At 43.1% G+C, this 15,000-nt stretch overlaps 1 protein-coding gene across 7 annotated transcripts in view; it reads right to left on the bottom strand.

Moving 5' to 3' along the window:
* The window catches only part of beta-Spec (spectrin beta chain), a 151,808-nt gene that overhangs the window by 31,383 nt on the left and 105,425 nt on the right, over positions 1-15,000 (bottom strand). For 3 of the 7 annotated variants that reach the window (XM_068383139.1, XM_068383142.1, XM_068383140.1), the window contains 2 exons: positions 11,856-11,914; positions 9,265-9,423 (listed from right to left, as the gene is read on the bottom strand). In XM_068383139.1, the coding sequence (XP_068239240.1) occupies positions 9,265-9,423; positions 11,856-11,914 (218 nt within the window). Of the gene's footprint in view, positions 1-9,264; positions 9,424-10,823; positions 10,910-11,855; positions 11,915-15,000 lie in introns of those variants that run through there. The other 4 variants (XM_068383143.1, XM_068383144.1, XM_068383145.1 and 1 more) reach the window with 2 other exon arrangements.

Raw genomic sequence — 15,000 nt, 5'->3', positions numbered from 1 at the left:
CCCTTAGTGGCCGCTCTGGTACAGAAACCCTTCCTGGGAAGACCTCTCTCTTCTCCCTCCCCACCTATCTCTTGTATAGCCTAGCCTATGCTTAGGTTAGTTTATACTCATCTGTCCCCTGTCCTACAAATCCTCCTTAGGGTGGATGAGTAGGGCTACCCGAGCTTCCCTGTGCAGTCCGCTCTGGTACATATACCTTCATAGTGTCCTATAAGGTTAGTTACTAGTGTAGTTCTGCATAGGGGAGTCTCCCCCCCCCCTCTTGGGTGTTCCCTAGCCCTCCCTTGGGCTACCTGCTCCCGGTCCCTAGTGACCCCTGCTTATGGATGTTAGAGCCTGTCTCTATCATGGGTACACCCTCTCAGGGAGGGGGAGGGATGTCTGGAACCCTGACGGTACTTCCTGCATTCCTTCCCCCCTCCCCCTGTCTCTCTATCTATCCGGGTGCCGGTCTCTTGCCGCCTCTACTGTCGGCAATACCTGCCTCCCTCTTGGTGACTTCCCTACCCTTGCCGCCAGCCCCCCGTGTACCGAGGGACTGCCGGCTGCCGCCGGCTACTACCGGCGGCTCTCCTACTCCTATCTAATCGTCCGCTTGCCGGTCGATCACCGGAGTGCCGGCATATACTGCCGGCAACCCGATACTACCTGTACCATCCTTATCCCAGTCACCAACCTGGCATCCTCCGGCTGCCGGAGCCGCCGCTCCTTGCCGGCGTGCCGCCGCTGTGCCGGCGGCCGCCATCCTGGTATCTAACTGACTTTTGAAAATTGTCTGTTCTAATGCCAGAATCTATGCTGGAGCGAGCTCCGGCATGCCGGCGGCTTGCCGGATGCCCCGGAGGCGTCAAGAATACTTGCACCCCCTCACTGTAGCTATCATAAGACTAAGATAGCCCTACATAGCAAATAGATAAGCTGCTTTGCTTTTAAGATCAGTACCTGGTACTGCTTTATTAGTGATCATGCTGTCTCTTTGCATTCTTCTAATTCCAGCATGCTATGTGCATCTTAGCACGGCTGGTTGCCAGAAGCAGTTACCTTTATGAGGCCTTCTGGCTCTTTACTGGGAACCGAATGAATTCGATCCCAACCTTGTCCTTGGCTTTCCATGGAGTTCCAATATAATGGGAATCCTAGGAAACTATATCCAATGATCTCGGTCATTTGGATTATCCCAGGACCAAGCTTATGGTAACCAGCCGGGCGAGATGCATGGAGCATGTTCTCCTTTACTGTTTTCATTCTCTATGCATCACACCTTCTTAAGTTAAAATTAATGATTAATATTAACTTAGTTTAAGAGCCATTCCTATGACTCCCCCATACTCATTTTCTCTTTCTTCCACAGGAGGAGCAGATGAAGTGTGACTTCGCCTTCTGCGCTGTGAAACGCCCGCAGTTTTACGGGCATACGGCTTGTAGGACTCACGCCCCTTGTGCAGACAAGAAAGGGGATTTGAAGTTCTGGAATCCACTGGATTGTACGGTCTGCCAGGCCCACCTAGTTGAGGCCTTCCATAACCCTCCCTCAGCGGAGGTTAGAGACATTTCTCGCGAAAAGCTGCGCAAGTGGGTGCGTGGCTTTCAGAAAAATGCTACCGGACCGTACCTGGCCACCGAAGAACTGAGGTCCCTGTTGTTCCCTAAGGCCTCCCCTGACTCAGTGGTTCCGAAAGACGCAATCCCCACTGTCCAAATTACGGTGGAACCTGATGTGGTCATGGCTCAGTCCATGCATGAGTGTCGATTAGATTCCGAGGATGATGAGCAGATCTCTGACGTCTCGGAAGACACGGAGAAGACGCTTATGGCTCAAGGAGCCGAAGAGGACGAAGACAAGGTGGAATACACCGAGTCGGAGCTTGGAGCTCCTCCCTCATCCATCCCTCCGCCTACTCCTACACCGACGGATGTGTCCCTTCCGTCTACCTCCTCGACCCCGGATCCCTCTTCGTCTACCCAAGAACTGATCCGGCTGATTAGAGCTGTCATGGACGACAGACTGAAGGAGAACCAGGAGTCCATCAGGTCAATGATTGGATCCAGAGAACCGAAGAAGATTTCGGTTAAGGATCTCCCAGCTTGCTCTCATGCCAACCCGTGGAGGTATGCAGAGCATATGGTTATTGCGACCGGCAGGATCTTTGTTAGTGACAAGATTGGCACGGTCCCGTTGGAAGATGTGGAGTTCTTCCCAAGCTTCGAGGCCTACCCGGACTGTTACGTCCGGCTTCGTTCCGAACCTGCCTCGAAGGAGGAGACCGAACCTAAAGAAGAGATAGTGTTCGATCTCGCAAAGGCCCAGGCTATGCTAGCCTCCGCATTTAAGAGCAGGGGCTTTACCTGCTCTAAGCTTCCTGCCTTGAGCAAGAAGCATCCTACTTATGTAGCACCTGACACTGCGGTTCTTCCTTTCCTGGAAAAGGCCTTAGCTGCATGCCTTAAAGCGGCGGAAGAAGGAAAACCCTGCCCTGCACTGGAGGAGTGCAGACCCTTCTCCATCGTGACACCCCCTGACACTAGACAATGGAAAGATGTTCAACATACTTTCGTCGTGGGTAGGCTCGATCCTGACGTCGCCGGACGTCAGTTTAATGAGGACCTCCCTAAGCTCAATGATCACCTCCTTCGCCGGGAACAAGACACGAAGGAGAGGCTTGCGGCATCTCTTTCTCATCAAGTCCAACTTGAAGTTATGGCCTGTGACACAAGAGTACCTGATCACTACATGGTACTAGCCAAATCCCACTTACTTACAGTAATGAAGGACTTGTACCATTTCATAAAGGCTCGTAGAGCCTGTCGTGAATTCGTGTTTGTCGGTGCCACCGTGAAACACGAACCCCGGAGGCTGATTTCCTCCAACATCTGGGGAAAGCACCTGTTTCCTTCTGACCTTGTCAAGGAAATAACTGACAGAGCCGCCACGGAGAATAGGAACCTTCTCCACAAGTGGGGCATGTCCAGAAAAAGGAAACCCTCTCAGGACGATGGACCTCAGCCTAAGAGGAAACCTCAGAAACCAAAACCCCAGCAACGTCAACAACGACGTCAGTTTCCGGGACCCGCTACCTCCCAAGTGGTTGCCCAACCACAGCAGACCTTTCAATTGGTCCCCCAACCGGTGTTGTCACAGTCACCGGTCTTCACCCCTGCCTTTGAGCAGCCATCCACTACCTTTCATGCCAGAGGTAGAGGCTCGTCCAGGGGTGCAAGCAGAGACGCCTCTCGTCGTCCCTCCAGAGGTAGAGGAGGAAAGGGAGCTAGCGGCCGAGGCAACAAGTCCTCGGGACACCAGAAGCAATGAAGTGCTTCCGGTGGGAGGAAGACTCCGCCAATTCCAGGATCGTTGGACCTTCGATCCTTGGGCACACAGCATCATCAAGAACGGTCTAGGCTGGAGTTGGGTGCAACCACCCCCAATCTTCCAGCGGTTCTTTCAACAATCGACCCCCATTCTGGAAGAATATGTTCTAGACCTCTTGAACAAGAAGGTGATAAGGAAGGTAAAGTCCACCAGGTTCCAAGGGAGACTGTTTTGCGTTCCCAAGAAGGACTCAGACAAGCTCAGAGTCATTCTGGACTTATCCCCCCTCAACAAGTTCATAGAGAACAACAAATTCAAGATGCTGACGCTTCAACAAATAAGGACCCTTCTGCCTCAAGGTTCCTACACGGTCTCTATAGACCTGGCGGATGCCTATTGGCACATTCCAATGAACCATCACGCTTCCTCCTACCTAGGATTTCGACTCCAAAGGAAAAGCTACGCCTTCCGGGCCATGCCATTCGGCCTCAATGTGGCCCCTCGGATCTTCACAAAGCTGGCGGATGCCATAGTACAACAGCTCCGCCTAAGAAACGTCCAGGTGATGGCCTACCTCGACGACTGGCTAGTCTGGGCTCCATCGCCCGAAGAGTGTGCAAAGTCTTGCGACGAAGTTACCCAGTACTTAGAACACCTGGGATTCAAGATCAACGAGAAGAAATCTCGCCTCTCTCCAGCTCAGAAGTTTCAGTGGCTGGGAATCCACTGGAATCTTCAGTCACACCGCCTTTCCATCCCCCAGAAGAAAAGGAAGGAAATAGCAGGGTCTGTCAAGCGACTACTGAAATCCAAACGCATTTCAAGACGACAGCAGGAACGAGTTCTAGGCTCGCTACAATTCGCCTCAGTGACAAACCCAGTGCTTTGCGCACAGCTAAAGGATGCCGCGGGAGTCTGGAGACGATCGGCATCCATCGCTCGAAGAGACCTCAAGAGACGGCTTCCAAACAGACTTCGACGCCTCCTAAAGCCGTGGTCGGAAGCAAAGGCCCTGAAAAGGTCCATTCCTCTCCAACACCCTCCTCCATCTCTCAACATCCACACGGATGCCTCACTGGAGGGCTGGGGAGGTCACTCCCACCTGAAACAAGCTCAAGGGACCTGGTCTCCACTATTCAAGACGTTCCACATAAACATCTTGGAGGCCATGGCGGTCCTTCTTACTCTGAAGAAGTTATCCCCGCCGCCCTCGATCCACATCCGTCTAACCCTAGACAACTCGGTGGTAGTTCGTTGTCTCAATCGCCAGGGCTCAAGATCGCCCCAGATAAATCAGGTGCTTCTCCCAATCTTCCGTCTGGCGGAGAAGAAGAAGTGGCACCTGTCTGCAGTTCACCTACAAGGATTCCGCAACCTGACAGCGGATGCTCTATCTCGGACAAACCCGATAGAGTCGGAATGGTCTCTAGACGCAAGATCATTCTCCTTCATCTCTCATCAAGTCCCAGAACTTCAGATAGATCTCTTTGCAACGAGCGACAACAATCAACTTCCTCTGTACGTAGCCCCGTACGAGGACCCCAAAGCAGAAGCGGTGGACGCCATGTCACTGGACTGGAACAGATGGTCCAAGATATACCTGTTCCCTCCCACCAACCTTCTGTTGAAAGTCCTCTCCAAACTGAGAACCTTCAAAGGGACAGCGGCCCTAGTGGCTCCCAAGTGGCCCCGGAGCAACTGGTACCCCCTGGTCCTGGAGCTGCAGCCCAAGCTGATCCCTCTCCCGGGCCCAGTTCTCTCTCAACAAGTACAGAAGTCGACTGTCTTCGCTTCATCATCGAAAATCAAGGACCTTCATCTCATGATTTTCTCTCCCTTGCCGCAAAGAAGAGGTTTGGGATCTCGAAGAAAAGTTTAGACTTCCTAGAGGAATACAAGACCGAATCCACGAGACGGCAATATGAATCATCCTGGAGGAAATGGGTCTCCTTTGTTAAAGCAAAAAATCCTAAAGAAATCACCATTGATTTCTGTATGTCCTTCTTCATTCACCTTCATGGACAAGGATTAGCAGCCAATACGATTTCAACCTGCAAATCGGCTTTGACTAGACCAATTCTATATGCTTTCCAAATTGATCTGTCCAACGACATCTTTAACAAATTACCAAAAGCATGTGCTCGCCTACGCCCAGCACCCCCTCCGAAACCGATCTCCTGGTCACTAGACAAGGTGCTCCATTTCGCCTCCAACTTGGACAACGATTCATGCCCCCTCAAGGATCTGACTCAGAAAGTTATATTTTTATTTGCTCTCGCCTCGGGAGCTCGAGTCAGCGAAATAGTGGCATTATCAAGAGAGGAGGGACACATCCTGTTTGCTGATTCAGGAGAAGTGACCCTCTCCCCTGATCCGACGTTTCTCGCCAAAAATGAATTACCCACCAAAAGATGGGGCCCTTGGAGAATATGCCCCCTGAAGGAGGATGTCTCTCTATGTCCAGTAGAGAGTCTCAAGGTCTATCTTCGCAGAACTTCGAACTTTGGTGGAGGCCAACTCTTCAAAGGAGAAACATCGGGCAGCGACCTGTCACTGAAACAATTAAGAGCGAAAATCACCTACTTCATTCGCAGAGCGGATCCGAACAGTACACCCGCTGGTCATGATCCTAGAAAAGTGGCATCTTCTCTGAACTTCTTTCAGAGCATGGACTTTGAGAGTTTTAAAAACTTTACGGGCTGGAAGTCCTCGCGAGTTTTCTTTAAACATTATGCGAAACAAGTGCACGAAATCAAACATTTTGTAGTAGCCGCAGGTAGTGTTATGAAACCTGCACCTAACTCTGCGTAGAACAGTGAGTTACTTGGGACTCTAACTCTTCGGGTGCCTATGTTGACCCTCGAGCGATTCATAGTGATGTCTAAAAACACTTAGTGCTTTTATAACTGTTCTTATCCCAGGTGAAATGTCATAGTGTCACACAAGTGCCGCATGCCTTGAGCATGATGTGTTGTTTAAAGACTTGCGTTCCTCGAGAACGAGTACCTACTAATCCTGAAATTCCTTTTCAGATTCAAGAACAAGCCTTTATTTCTATGTACATTATTATTACTGTAAATGAACTTTACTTTTGCTGTAAATTATTTAATTTCTGCATTGTGAAATAAAATTTCTATTTTATTACTTATGCGTCTCTTTCAGCTCCTACTTACTATGAAATACATACTGTCATAGTTTTATTTACTCCTCCTTTATGGTCATGAAGAATTTAAGATATCTAATCCTAAATTATATTCACCTTGTCTCAGTAAGGTTCCTACACGAATACTTACTTCTGATAATCAGGAGATGAACTCTATACTCAGTGCCCAACCACCACTGACCTACTTCAGAATGTTCCTATACAAATATCAAACATTCTGCTTCGTCTCTAAGCTCTTAAAAGTTCTTCTGTCAAGATGAATAGCCCTTCAATACCACTTTGACGTCGGCATAGCCCATGGGAACTTCCTACCAATGGGGGGCAGGATACTTCGTTCCTATGGTTCTTACCTAAGATTACTTTGCTGTTTTGTCAATGCCTAGGCACTTAACTTTGGGGGAAAATCTACCACGATACATTGATTCTCTGGTACTCTTCCATCAGGACGCCATGGCTTGAGCCCAAAAAACGGATTTTGAGCGAAGCGAAAAATCTATTTTTGGGTGAGATAGCCATGGCGTCCTGATGGACCCTCCCTACTACTTCGTTCAGTTTGTTCCCACCCTACACAATTGTATCATGGTGATGGGCAGCAACTGGCGCCAGGATAAAGACGCGCGTGACGTCATTAGAGCAATGGCGTCCGTTTGTTTACGTCTCGAGTATCAGTAGTAGCCACGAGTGAGATTAGCTGTGGAACGGCTCCCAGCTATTCTCAATCCTTACACACCGAAGCATTAACTCTGTTCGGGGTGGAGATAGCTATGTGGCACGTTCAGACATGCGTGTCCCCTGTTGTATTACGATGTCTTAAAGGGAAACCTTTGAGATACTCGCTCCAGAAGTTAGAATTCTGTGATAACCTGTGGTTAAATTCTCTGGGAATATCTTAGTAGTCTTATACCCAAGGAAGCTACCAAACAGGAACCTTCCATCAGGACGCCATGGCTATCTCACCCAAAAATAGATTTTTCGCTTCGCTCAAAATCCGTTATATACATACATACATACATACATACATACATACATACATACATACATACATACATACATACATACATACATACATACATATATATATATATATATATATATATATATATATATATATATATATATATATATATATATATATGAATAATTATTACCTCAACTTAAAAGGTGGCTGCTTTTAGAGTTATTCGCCAACATAAAACGCACCAAATTTCCCTCCAACGTTGAAGTAAACCTTTCAATTTGCTGATTTTTTCAATATATTCTTAATTCTTTTTTTCCTAAATGCTTTGAAAGTTTCAGAATATTTATGAAATTGGCCTTGTCCTCTGCAGGAATGATTCGATTTTCAGCAAGCCTACTGGTTTTTCTTGTTCTGAAATGTAACCTAAAGCTCCAAGTTCCTTTGAAGTAGCCAATAAAAAGTATCTGACAATGTAGTTGCTTAACATAAATCCTTTAAGAGCCAATAAAACAAGGCTCATTTTCAAAAGCTTAGCTGTAAGAACCCGCAATCACTGATTGATTGATTGAATTATTTGAAGTTTTCTTGACAACCCCGTGATCACTCAATTGAGATCACTGCATTCAAACATAGTTTCTAGAATTAAGGCACTACAGACTATTTTGAGATGCAGCAAATACCGGTACCCACCCCCCCAATATTTTCTTCTCAGATCTGAGCGAATTGCCGGGATGTTATGATTTGCCCCCTCCCAAAAACGGAAATCCAGTAAAACTGGGATGCCTGGCATCCCTGACAAAATATGCCCATACAGCACAACATTTTTGCTCGAAGACTGATACAATGCTCGTAAACCAATTTGAATTTACATGCTCATATAGTATACCGGTTTGCTCTTACACTAAGTTACTTGTAAGAGTTAGTACTGGTCCACAAAATATTCCCGTCCAGCACAGAATTTTTTCTCATAGACTGATACAATCCTCATAAACCAAATTGAATTTGTATGCTTGTATATCATATTGATTTGCTCTTACTCAAAGTTACTTGCAAGACTGGGTACAACTGTACTGAAAAACTAATGTAAAGTTAAATGTACCTTCCTAAGATTTTGGACTTTCTAACACTACTTTCTAATAACAGCTTCCTGGTTATGCAGCTACACAAGGCTGAATCTATTGTCAATATATGATAGTCAAAGTAACAGCAGACCTTTGAAGGCAGGTTGGAAATATAAATTAGCAGAGCAGATCAGTTCCAATGAAGTTCATAAAAACACTTATTTTTAAAAAATGCCAAAGCATAGAAGCTTGAAAAGCTGCTTTTGGTGAATAGCCAGTTAAAATTCACATTTGCAATGGTAGTTCTGTTATTGAGAGTCAAGTCATTTTCTTGGTTGCCTAAATTAATACAGTTCTTTAGATATTGTAGCCGTCCCACGAGTTTCTGAAAGCACACACTATTCCTGAATAACCACAACTGACCCTCTCAATAAAATTCATTTGATAGCTACAGACTGAGTTAAAACTAAATAGGAATAATTTACTAAATCTACAGTTTCATAGTAAGATAAAGAATCAGGCTAAAAACCACAAATATTCAGCAAGCCCACTTACCTTAAGGTGAGTAAGCAAAAAGCCTTTATAAGCAATTTCTACTCGATAAAAAACAAACCTAAATCCAGTATATCAGTATTTCAAAATTGTACTAAATAAATTTACAACACAACAAAAGAAATACAATTTTACTTAAATCTTCAACATAAATTATTCTAAAAGCATACAACAAGAATAAAATGGGGAGTATAATCAAGTCCCTTTAAGATTTACTCACGGGAAGTTGATGTGGAAGGTGACTGCGCTGGTAGGGTAGCAGAGGAGCCTGGATGCCCACGTACTGCACCTGATGCAGAGGCAGGGGTTGCAGGAGTGGAGGGTGGGCGAGGTGTGCTGGGTGCACTGCCCCCACGAGCTGCTCCTCTCTCCTCATGCTCTACAACACAGCACAGCATGCATATCATGCATCATGCATTAAAACATGCAACAACTCTAAAATATCTTCAACAAAATGTATAATGCCTAACCCAAAGTCATAGATAGCAAGCAACAATGAATAAGACCCTGTAAAGGATTCCTTATTACATGATGCATTTAGAGTGAAACATTCGGCTTCCCCTCAGTATATATCAATGTCATTTGCATATATTATACAGTACAGTATATCATCTTATAATACCATCAGGAAATGCAAAATTACCTAGTTTTATGTTCATTAATTATATAAACCTAATGATGTTGGTCAAGCAACCTTTCCAGCTTCCAAATGGACTCTGGCAATGCATTTGGTTTGTATGGTGGAGGGTTACTATAGTCAATAAGACTTCCTTAAAAAGAGGATCTATTGTTGTTATAAGCTGTGTACATCTATGGCTCATGTTGATACATCATTAACTTGCTCAGCAAATTTCACAAAACAAAACATGAATCACAGGAATTTTCTTCCTTCTTGTAATAATACCTGCTAATTCAAGGAATTTAAATATACAAAATGTTTATATTATCCAGTTTAAATATACACATTGTATAAAGAATTGTGAATAAACCAAGCATTTTCCGTACCTTGATGGCACATTCAGAAATAAAATTCATACATACCAAGGGGAACCACAAATACTACAAGTAAATGTATTAACAAAATAGAATTACATTTCAAGACTAAAATATTTCATAGTGCATAGAACCAAAAACACACATCATAGGTAATTCTGGATATTGTATTACACTTTCAACCTTAGCTTACATGTATCAAATTGTAGCTAAATTACAACGATAAAGCAAACTTATCAAATAAAAATCTCACCGTTTTTTTCTCACTGAAATGTAGGAAATGTTACTGTACTGCAGAGATCAAGAAACCACAGCATACCTTTACCCATGAAAGGATGTTTCAAAATGCAGCAGATACAAATAGCCAAATAGAAACTAACTAAGAGAAAAACCCCAGGGCTCCCATACAGTACAGATCCGTTTTCCCACATAATTAATTTACAAAGACCAGATTGTGACTCACAGCACTTAACATTATGTAATAAGGATGGCCCCTAACAAAATACATTAAAAAGCAAGAACTCTTCTTTAAAACTGCTAATTGAACATACACAATAGAGCACTGTACTAATGGTGATGGTGATTATTCTATTCAACTTTAGTTTATATCCTTTCCTCACCAATACTTACACAATACAGTACCATAATTACAAGGTATACAATATGTAACTGACAACGAAAACCAACTATAAATCGCTAGTGGCAAATTCATTGATAAGAAGCTACTGCTATCACTACATCAACAGCTTTTCTTGAAGCACTAAATAAAACCACTGTAAAAGCTCAATGCACTCACTTTAGCTATCTCTTACCTCGGGGCAATGTGTGTGATTTACTCTTGGTAGGAATACCAGATGTTGGAAGCCCTACAGCTGATCATAAGATAACACATATATATATATAAACTTAGCTGGGATCATTATAATGTCATACTGTAACAAGAAAATAAAAAAGCTGAAAACTTTCCGTGAATTCACTCCAGCAACAAACGGCAGTTACCAAAAATAAAGTTTAAAGGGTATCAATACATCATTTCATGAAGCAATGGCTCAAAACCAAAAAGCTGTACACATATGTGACACACTTTTATCTGAAAGCCATGCAGTGTTTCCAGCCTCATAAGTGACCAACGCTAAATGCTGTGGGCGAATAAAATTAAAAAGGATATACTCCTTTCATAATTAATCAAAATGAAGGGGCTTCATACTAAGTTACACACAGTACTTTATAAATCTATACACATAAATCACTTACTGCCTGTGTATTTATCGATCGATTACAGAATTTCCTTTCACACTACCAAAATACCTAACACCCTGCAGTTAAAAAGTATGATTCACTTCATGCTTATTGTTAGTACTACTACTTCATTTGAACAAGTCCTTGCTAACTACCACAAACATGTTAATCTGACTTAAAAAAAAAACATAAACAATAAACTGTGTATCAGTTCCTAGTATCACAAGTTTCCTTGCAGTGCTTCATGATCTCGAATCCTGTGTATGATTTTCTGAATATTTCTCATCAAAAACTTAGTATACTTACCACTGCTACTACCAGTTTACAGTTAACTCTTTTTCCATTCAAAATAAAATAATTTGCAGCCAATCTTAATAGTGCAGCACGTGATCAAAAATACTTAAGCCCTTAAATCTTTACAAAAAAAAAAAAAATATTAATGCAAATCAGAAAGTCATAGTCAGTGTTCAAGTAACTGATGAATTAACACCTCAAAAATACAGATGCTTGTTGATCAAAGTTGCAACTTGACCAACATATTTAATGCTAAACTGACATAATACATAAAAAATACTTTACCTTCTCGTGATTCATCGTGCTCCTCCCCATTAACATGCGAGTCATCGGCACCATCAATTCTGAAAATATTTTTTTAACAAATAAAATAAATTCTTTTGATTTTCCATCTTTTAATGTTTAGTGCAGTGATACACAGAAAACTCCATTATAGGCAAATATAATTTTGCTTAATGAAAAAAAAGAAAAATATGCTCATTTCATTTGCTAACTACTGATTCTCCCACAACGGACTAACTATATAATGGTAGTGGTAGGGTACCACAGCCCACCCTTCCACGTTATACACCACAAATGAAGCTTCATATGCTGAACCCCTACTACTGCTATTTCAGTGGTCACCAGAGGAAGCGGCATAACCTACCGGAACTGCGTCGCAATCGCTCACCATTCATTCTTATATCTAGCACACACTTTTGCCTCTCACATCTATGCTCCTATAACTTAGAGCTTTTTACATGCTCCTATAACTTGGATCTTTCTACATCCCATTCATCCACCCAAACCTTGACCTTCATCTTATACTTCTTCCATGAACTCTTGCATTTATTGCCTTCTTCAATAGACGACCATTTTCCATTCTCTACATGGCCAACCACCTTTACATGTTCATATAGACTGTAGCTGCTAATTCATTTCTTACACCTGTTCTCACCCTCACTACTTTTTTCCTAAACCTGTCTAATCAAGATACACCAACCATACACCTCACTCGACACTGGATCTCAAACACATTCAATTTGTCTCTCCATCACTTTCATATCCCACTACTCCGATCCATACATTACAGTTGGTAAAATCATTTTTCATACAGAACCCTCTTTACATTCATTCATCACCCTCTATCCTTTACCACTCCCTTGACTGTCCGAAACACTTTACATTATTCATTCACACTCTGACATACATCTGCTTTTGCTCCACTATTTGCAGCAACAGACCCCAAGTACTTAAACTGATCCACCTCCTCAAGTAACTCGACATTCAACATGACATTCAACCTCGCACCACCTTCCCTTCTTGTACATCTCATAACCTTACTCTTACCCACATTAACTCTCAACTTCCTTCTCTCGCATACCCTTCCAAATTGTCAATAATCCGCCAAGCTTCTCTTCCATATCTGCAACCAGTACAGTATCATCCACCAACAACAAATGATTTACCTCCCATTCATGATCATTCTCGTCTATCAGTTTCAATCCTCGTCCAAGCACTCTAGCATTCAGCTCTCTCACCAACTCCATCAACATACAAGTAAAACATCCATGGCGACACCACACATCCAAGTCTCAGCCCCACTCACACCGGAAACCAATCATTCGCTTTATTTCCCATCCTAACACACGCTTTACTACCATTGTAGAACATTTTCACTGCTTGCAACTACCTTCCACCAATTCCATATAACCTCATTATATTCCACGTTACTTCCCTATCAACTCTATCATACACTTTCTCCAGATCCATAAACGCAACATACACCACCTTACCTTTTGCTAAATATTTTTCGCATATCTGCCTAACTGTAAAAATCTGATTCATACATTCCTTACCTCTTCTAAAACCACCCTGTACAGATTGCATTCTCAGTTTTATCCTTAATCCTATTAATCAGTACTCTACCATACACTTTTCCAACAACACTCAACAAACTAATACCCCTTCAATTACAACACTCATGCACATCTCCTTTGCCCTTATATAATGGTAAAACACATGCACAAACCCAATCTACTGGTACTATTGACAACACAAAACAATCTCACCAAATATTCAATTACAGTCACAGCCCCTCCCTTCAACATCTCAGCTCTCACACCATCCACACCAGGTGCTTTTCCTACTCTCGTTTCATTTAGTGCTCTCCTCACTTCCTCTTTTGTAATCTCTCTCATTCTCATCTCCCATCACTGGCACCTCAACACCTGCAACAGCAATTATATCTGCCTCCCATTATCCCGAACATTAAGTAATCTTTCAGAATATTCCGCCCACCTTTTCCCTGCCTCCTCTCCTTTTAACAACCTTCCATTTCCATCTTTCACTGTCTCTTCAATTCTCAAACCAGCCTTCCTTACTCTCTTCACTTCTTTCCAAAACTTCTTATTCTCTTCATATGAATGACCCAATCCCTGACCACACCTCAGGTCAGCCGGCCTCTTTGCCTCAGTTACCTCGTGCTTTACTTCAACATTTTTCTCTCTATATCTTTCATACTTCTCTACACTTATTACTCTGCAGCAATTCTTCAAATGCCTTCTTTTTCTCTTCCACTTTTACCTTCACTCCTTCATTCCACCATTCACTGCCATTCCTCATGCTACCTCCAACAAACTTCTTGCAACACACGTCACTTGCAATCCCAACAAAATTTTCTTTTACCAACTTCCACTCTTCCTCTAAATTACCAGCTTCTCTTTACTTTCAACATATGCCATTTTCAACCTTTCTTGATATTCACTTTTTACCTCTGGTTTTATTAACTCTTCAACCCCGACAAGCTCCCTTTTACATTTCCCCACTCTTTTGCTACAACTAATTTCCTTTCCACCAAAAAATTATCAGACAAACCGTTAGCCAAACCCTTAAACACATGCACGTCTTTCAATCTTTCAAACATTCTTTTAGCTGTCAACACATAATCCATTAACGCCCTTTCGGCCACTCTTGCATTTGCCACTCTTACCCATGTATTACTTGTTTTTATCTTTCTTTTTGAAAAAGCGAGAATATATCATCATCACTTGCTCAACACACATATCTACCAGTCTCTCACCACTCATTTTCACCTGGTACACCATACTCCCCCAATAACATCTTCTACCTCTGCAGCGCCCACTCTAGCATTTAAGTCACCCATGACCACTACATAATTCCTACTACCCAGTCCTTCTACACACCTAGTTGATTCATTCCAGAACTCATTCCGCTCTTATTCACTTTTCTCACAACCTGGCTCATACGCATTAACAAAAGCCCAACCTTCACTACCCAACCTAACCTTTACTCACATTAACCTAGATGATATCTCCTTCCATTCCACTACTTTCCATGTCATTCAATCACTCATCACTTAAGCCACACCCTCTCTTGCTCTTCCCCTTTCAATCCCGGACACTCTACCAGTCACTTCACCAAACATCAC

This window comes from Palaemon carinicauda, chromosome 11 (genome assembly GCF_036898095.1).
Source record: "Palaemon carinicauda isolate YSFRI2023 chromosome 11, ASM3689809v2, whole genome shotgun sequence".
NCBI lineage: Eukaryota > Metazoa > Arthropoda > Malacostraca > Decapoda > Palaemonidae > Palaemon > Palaemon carinicauda.
Note: the sequence above shows the minus strand (reverse complement) of the source record. Positions and strands in the feature narration are given on the sequence as shown.